The sequence below is a fragment of the Perkinsus marinus genome, assembly GCF_000006405.1.
Source record: "Perkinsus marinus ATCC 50983 genomic scaffold scf_1104296944428, whole genome shotgun sequence".
Taxonomy (NCBI): Eukaryota; Perkinsozoa; order Perkinsida; family Perkinsidae; genus Perkinsus; species Perkinsus marinus.
In genome coordinates this window covers 532432-539282 of record NW_003211397.1, presented here as the reverse complement: position 1 = coordinate 539282, position 6851 = coordinate 532432, and the positions used below count along the sequence as shown (strand labels likewise).

General features: G+C 40.9%; 1 protein-coding gene across 1 annotated transcript in view; it reads left to right on the top strand.

Annotated features, from left to right (window-relative positions):
- Positions 1–834: 834 nt before the first annotated feature.
- Positions 835–6851, top strand: part of Pmar_PMAR019187 (hypothetical protein) — a gene marked incomplete at both ends in the record, with an annotated part of 7073 nt that continues 1056 nt past the window's right edge. Inside the window, 13 exons of the mRNA XM_002780241.1 lie at positions 835–899; positions 949–1080; positions 1868–1995; positions 2935–3003; positions 3770–3907; positions 4451–4576; positions 4635–4732; positions 5059–5130; positions 5174–5242; positions 5785–5831; positions 5940–6054; positions 6116–6184; positions 6232–6321. Coding sequence (XP_002780287.1) covers positions 835–899; positions 949–1080; positions 1868–1995; positions 2935–3003; positions 3770–3907; positions 4451–4576; positions 4635–4732; positions 5059–5130; positions 5174–5242; positions 5785–5831; positions 5940–6054; positions 6116–6184; positions 6232–6321 — 1218 coding nt within the window. The remainder of the gene's footprint in view (positions 900–948; positions 1081–1867; positions 1996–2934; positions 3004–3769; positions 3908–4450; positions 4577–4634; positions 4733–5058; positions 5131–5173; positions 5243–5784; positions 5832–5939; positions 6055–6115; positions 6185–6231; positions 6322–6851) is intronic.

Sequence of the window (6851 nt, the reverse complement as noted above, 5' to 3'; positions counted from 1 at the left end):
GATGAGAATTTGCTAAAAATTTCCTCAGGTTTATATTTTATCATTAGCATATGTGAAATATTTTTGCATACAGACGTTTATAGTATATAATTTTGTTGTACTCCAGAAGGCAACAAAACTATTATTCGTAGTGGATAGAAGTAACTAGTACTGTATATGAAGTTGCAGCCAATTGTGTGAGGAGCTGAGCGATGATGAAGACAATAGATGGGCAGAATTACGTTACGGGCCGTTACGGTTTACTTTTACGGTTACGCTTCAAGCCTCGTACCGTAAAATTACGGCGCCGTAACGGGTTTTACGGAGATGCAGAGGACAAAACGAGGATTGATAATTCAAGTCGCCTAAATCTATTTCATGTGAATGCGAATCCGTAGATGAGGCCAGCTCGGCAGTTCCGGGCCAGCCTGGGAGTAAGACGGACGGAATTTGCAAAGGAGACGAGTGGCAAATGCGGAACCAAATGTTACTCTCTCAGCGGTTCGGTTGAATTCGAGCCGCAAGAAATGAGTTTAACAACTATTTGAGCTATCGTGGAGTGCATCACAGTGAATCTCTTTGCCACAATTCTGAAAAAGCAGTTCAGCAACAACCGTAAAGTCGAAAGGCCTTTCCGTAACCGTGAACTGCTTACGTTACGCACGCCGTAACGTAAACCGTAAAAAAACGTTACGCTGCCCATCTATAACGAAGACAATAGATTAGGGACAATTATTGTGTAACGACGCTGGCGTATCACACATTTACATCAACTTTTCTGAGTGGCTATTTTTTTGGTGCGCGTATTGATGTCGATTTGATCGTCCTGCTCTTAGGGCGCTGGGTAGGGAGAAAATGGAGGTTGTCTTGAAAGACAACGACTCGGAATTTCGCGACTTATGCGATGAAAAAGAACTCGGGTGAGAAAAAAAAATATTTTATTTCAATGGTTGAGTTTCACATTTTCAGGTGGCAGTCTAGAGCGGTGACGCTGTTGTGGGACCGCAGGAAGAAAAATTTCGAGGATCAAACTTTGGACACTCAGAAAGCCACTCGAGTTCGATTCACCCCAGAGGAAAAGAAATATTTCGAATTCTACAGGTGAGTTTTTACACGTTTATTAATTTCATATACACTACGTGAAATCTGAAGATCCTAGCTTGTTAACTGCTGTTCATATCAACCTGAAATTTTGTATAGCAAACAGAATTATATTGGAATTTTGCCCTAGTGATATGAAAAACACGAGAGAAAAAATATTTTATGACTACTGCATATCACCGCGAATATCGCGTTTTCCACAAAGGATTACGCCACTTCACGTAAAACGGGTGATGAAACTCCATTGTTGAAATATGCCGTGGAGTTTATTTTCGAGAAAATTATTTTTTGGAGTAGTCTTTGGAAATTTTTTCAAAATGTCGTCGCATTTGGATGTCTTATGGGAAGTGAAATTTGCGGCTTACGAGGGTCGTCTCAGTAAAAATTTAGTGTGATGAACCAAACCGTTATGCAAAGTAGTAGTATTTTCAACTTAGCCTTCAGTTTTCGGGAGTTTGTCGAAAGTCAACTTTGAGTAATATCAACATGATAACAATGTGAATCGATTGATGACACCAACGTTTTAGAAGCGTTACGTAGTCTATAGTCATACTACCGTAAAATTGAAGTAAAAACCAGTATGCACCACTGTTCGGTTCGCATTGTAGATGCAATTTTTGCTGCGTTTCAGTGTAGAGAATGGAGTTTCACTCGTTTTACGTGAAGTGGCGTTATACTTTGTGAAAACCCCGATATTCGCGGTGATATGCAGTAGTCGTAAAATATACTTTTCACTGGTGGTTCTCTAATGAAAAATGAATATTTATTTGGTTTTCGATATCTTCAGGGGGCGATTACCGCAAATGTGCCCAGAAGTATTTTCGAAGCTCCCCTCGCGCCCCGCACCCACGAACCAGCTTGAGGATGCAGTTGAGAGAGTCTTCGTGGACATTGGCTCGGCTCCTGGAGGAATGAGTAAGTTGAAGAACGTGTGGTATGCGGAACATTATGTGTATGAGAATAATGAGTATTAATAGAGCGACCCGTTTTACGTGAAGTGGCGTAAAACTCGGTGAAAAGCGCGATATTCGCGGTTATATGCAGTAGTTGTGAAGTATACTTTCCACTAGTGTTTTTTTCATATCACTAGGGTGGTGAAACTTCAATGTTTTATAAAACTATCCCAATTTTATATGTGAGGAGAAGGGAGGGCCAGACGATGTGATAGCGTAGGCCGCGTCCCGTTGTCGAGTGCCTCGAGGGGTGCTCACTCCTGCCCACAGAGAGGAGTTTAAGTCAGATTGCTTAGCCGAGGATTTATAACTATATGGAAGCTCTTGTTGATACGGGTTGATGTATGGAGGTTGATAAGTAGAAAATTCCGAAACAAATGAAAAATAAAAAATACCAAAAAATCAGCACATTTCACACTTCGCTTCGCGAAAACGGGTGAAACTAGAATAAATAATCAACTTTGATGTAAAAGACATCAAAGATTACCATTAATATTAGATGAAATTTTCTCCATGTTATCGCACTGAGATGATCATCTTGATCACTGGAGTTTCACCACCCTAGTGATGTGAAAAACATATTTCACGACTACTGCATAGCGCGAAAATTGGGGTTTTCACAGATTATTACGTCACTTCACGTAAAACGGGTCGTGAAACCCTACTGATAATTAATAAGTATTGAAATATATGTTGGCTTCCTACAGCTGAGCTCAGAAGTCTTTTTATTTGTTATGAGAATCTACTAGGATTTCCTCAATGGAGTTTCACCCTAGTGATGTGAAAAACATATTTCACGACTACTGCATATCACCGCGAATATCGCGTTTTTCCACTGGGTTTTACGTAGCAGCTTGACGTAAAACTCCAATATTTTTCCGTTGATATGATAATCTTGTAGGTAAGTTTCTGCTCCACCACCTACACTGGACGAGGGGACACGCCTTTTCATTGGCACCTGAAGATGGAGGTGAGTCTTGTCGCTGAGGAACTGTTTATTAGGAGAATATAAATTTTGTATAGTTTTATAATTTTTTGAAAAACTATATTTCAGCATATATGGATATATACTATGTTGATGTTCATGTGTTATGTTAAACTCTTATGTTCATGCCATATGCTATAGCGAGAACATATATGTAGTATACAATGGATGTGTTATTATTCATCGTATATTATGTATGTATTATTCATCGTATATTATGTATGTATTATTCATCGTATATTATGTATGTATTCTTCATCGTATATCATGTATGTATTATTTATGTAGTCACTTGTACTTGTTACGGTTTTTATTTATTGGAGTTCCACCGTTTTACGCGAGGTGGCGTAATACTGTGTGATAAACGCGATATTCGCGGATATATGCAGTAGCTTTGAAATATATTTGTCGCTAGTGTTTTTCATATCACGGGTCAAGAAACTCCAACGAATGAACTATTTGTTAATGTATATTATGTATGTATTATTTATATAGTTGTTTGAACAATGTAGTCGTCATATTGTTTACTTTATTAATTATATGCTCTTTTCCCATTGAGGTAGCAACTTGTGGCTCGGTAACAGTGGGCAGCGACTTCGCAAATCGTATGTTCCAACTTTGTGGTGAGCCTTCGTCTCCTTGGGCAATCACACTCCTCAGTTTACAGAGCTCGTTTGCTTGCGTCGCTTCGCCAATGTTTATGGCGCGAGTTTGTGAGATGGCAGTCAGAGTTTTACATTTGTTTCCTCAGGGTTAGAGATGAGATACCACAATACGTCTCTCGAATTCGAATGTGCTGATATGGCTGAGAGTGGCGCTTATATGCGAATCGCGAAGACGCTGGAGAGCCGAGGATTTAAGAAGCATTCGATCGACTTCATAAACCTTGGTGAGGAGGCATTTATTATCAAAGTGCTTTCCACTGCGATCGACTTTTTCCCTGGGAAAATTTCAAAAAAATCAACGTTTTATGTGAAAAAACGCGATTATATTCCTGCTATATAGTAGTCGTGAAATATAATTTCGAATAGTGTTTTCCATATCACGGGTGAAACTCGAATTTCTTTATATACTCGAGCTGAACTGCTTAGCAAATTTGCTCGCTAGGGGGTGGAGTTTCATTTGTTTAACGTTAAGTGGCGTAATACCCGATGTAAACTATAGAGTGTGTGCGTAGACCGCGACCGATAACATAATTGTTTTCCGCGTTGAGTGAATCGTGGAATATGTTTTCACTAGTGTATTTCATATTACGGGTGAAACCCCATTGTGTTGCGAAAAGTATTTCTGTCTGCATTGAAGTGTGAAAATGTATAATTAGCTTTGGAAACTCCCGAGCTCAGCTGCTGAGGAAAGCAAACATATATTCCTAATCCAACAACACAGATCGAAATTTGAACTTCCTGACAGGCTAATGTGTTCATTGTGTCAGGAGTTGTGATTGATGTGGGTCAGTGTAATAGGGATGATGATCCCTATGTTACTGCAAGGAAATCAGTGGAAGTATGCAGAAATCAGTTTCTGCTCATGCTCGACTTCCTCAAGCCGGGAGGCTCCTGTACGAATGCGATGTTGTTGTTCTTGTTGATATTGGTGGTAGTTGGCGTTTTTGTCAGGTATGTGGATTCATAGTGGCTCTCATCTGGACACGTATCTATTCTATCTAAACTGGCTTAACCGTATGTTTCAGCGTCTAAGGGTGACTAATACCTTGGTGAGTTGCTGCCAGTTTATAGTGTTATGATATTACATTGGAGTTTCACGACCCGTTTTACGTGAAGTGGCGTAAAACTCGGTGAAAAACCCGATATTCGCGCTATGCGGTAGTCGTGAAATATTTTTTCACTAGTGTTTTTCATATCACTAGGGTGGTGAAACTTCATTGGATGTCCACCCGTTTTACGTGAAGTGGCGTAAAACTCGGTGAAAAAGCCGATATTCGCGGTGATATGCAGTAGTCGTGAAATATGTTTTTCACTAGTGTTTTTCATATCGCGGATGAAACTTCACTATGCATGGATTTGGTTTGCTTGTTATCAGGTTCCTAGTCGTAGCCCAGTGTACACTATTGCGGAGAACTTTATACCGGGGGAAAGCGAAGCGGCGTTGAAAGTAGGATTAAGGAGAAAGCCTTTAGTTACAAGCACTTGATCAGGCCTGTGATGACTTCCGAGATTTCCTGCTCTCTCATCCTGCGGATCCATCAACTCCTGAGATATGGCAAGTAAGCAGATCATAGGGCAGAACTGTATGGGAAAGTTACTTTCCCATACTTTGCATACTTTCCGAAAGGATGCATATGGTCAACTACATGTGTTTGTGACAATATGAAAGTTCTGGGAGGAAATTTTTACTGGTTTCTGTACACTTCTACCCAAATGTGTGGCAAATATGAACATGGTCAACTACATGTGTTGGTGATCATATGAAAATTGTGAGAGGGATTTTTTGGAATTCCTATTGGTTTTTGTACACTTCTAGCCGAATTCGTATGTTTACACTCCTATAGTAAGTGAGGGAACTCCTGAGCTCAGCTGAGGAAAGCAAACATATATTCCTACTCTAACACTGTATAGGAAACTCCTGAGCTCAGCTGAGGAAAGCAAACATATATTCCTACTCCAACACTGTATAGGAAACTCCTGAGCTCAGCTGAGGAAAGCGAACATATATTCCTACTCCAAAACTGTATAGGAAACTCCTGAGCTCAGCTGAGGAAAGCGAACATATATTCCTACTCCAACATAGGATAAGAATGTCTATTAGGTAACTTCCTGGGCAGAAGTACAGTCGTTGCTGAATCCTAACTCGCAGTTGTTGAAGGATCTCCACGCGGTATGGAGAGAAAACGGGAGAAGTAACCAAATCGATCATCTGGGCGCGCGCTTTTTACACATTCATGGATGTGGTGATATTCTTAGGTTGGCTGGAACACGTATCAATGCTGAACGATCATTGAAAGAAGATTGCGGCGGTGATGAGTCCCTTTATGTGTCTAATAAGAACATACAACCACTAATGAAGGACCTATCTGGGGTGAGTTAATGCCGGCCCTGGGATTCGAACCCGGGACCTCCTACTTTACTGTGGTACTCAGGTACGAGGTCGTGGCAATGACACTAGTGGTGATGAAGACTCATCACTTCCGACTGAACTATACACACACGTGAGTGTCGATTCCCTATAGGTTGTGGATTTCCCCCTTTATGTCAGCCACGTCTCTATAACGAGTCGCCCGAGCTAGCATTCTGTGCTCTAGCCGCGTCGGAAGCGAAGACTAGTACGGCTGAATCAGCTCCAAAGGTGTCCTTCAGACCCTCGACCAAGCCGAGGGGTCTATAAGATGATATATTGATCTTAATGCTCGGCTCTGTTGTGTGGGTTAATGAGTAGTGAGAGCATATGCACATGTGTCGGTGACGGAAAATTTTGGGAAATTCTCGTTGATTTCGGAACACTTCTATTCGAATTTTGTATATAAACCTGTATAATTAGTGAGGAAACTCCTGAGCTAGGCTGCTGACGAAAGCAAACATATATTCTGGCATTGTAGTCATAGTTTATCGCTCCTGCATGGATAGATGTACTACCCGTATGGATGCTGGTGTCACCACCCAGCGATCTTCGGGATCGATCCCGGCACCTTGCATTTTTTTCAAGAATGTTGATGATTAAGTTAGGAACTATCCTAACACTTCAAAGTTTATATTATAGGATTCATTTTCCGGTGGTATGGTCGGACGATGTGGAAATTGCGTGGGATTTCGCTTATGGGTGACGGAGGCGAATTATTATCGGAGTTTCACCCTAGTGATATGAAAAACACTGGTGAA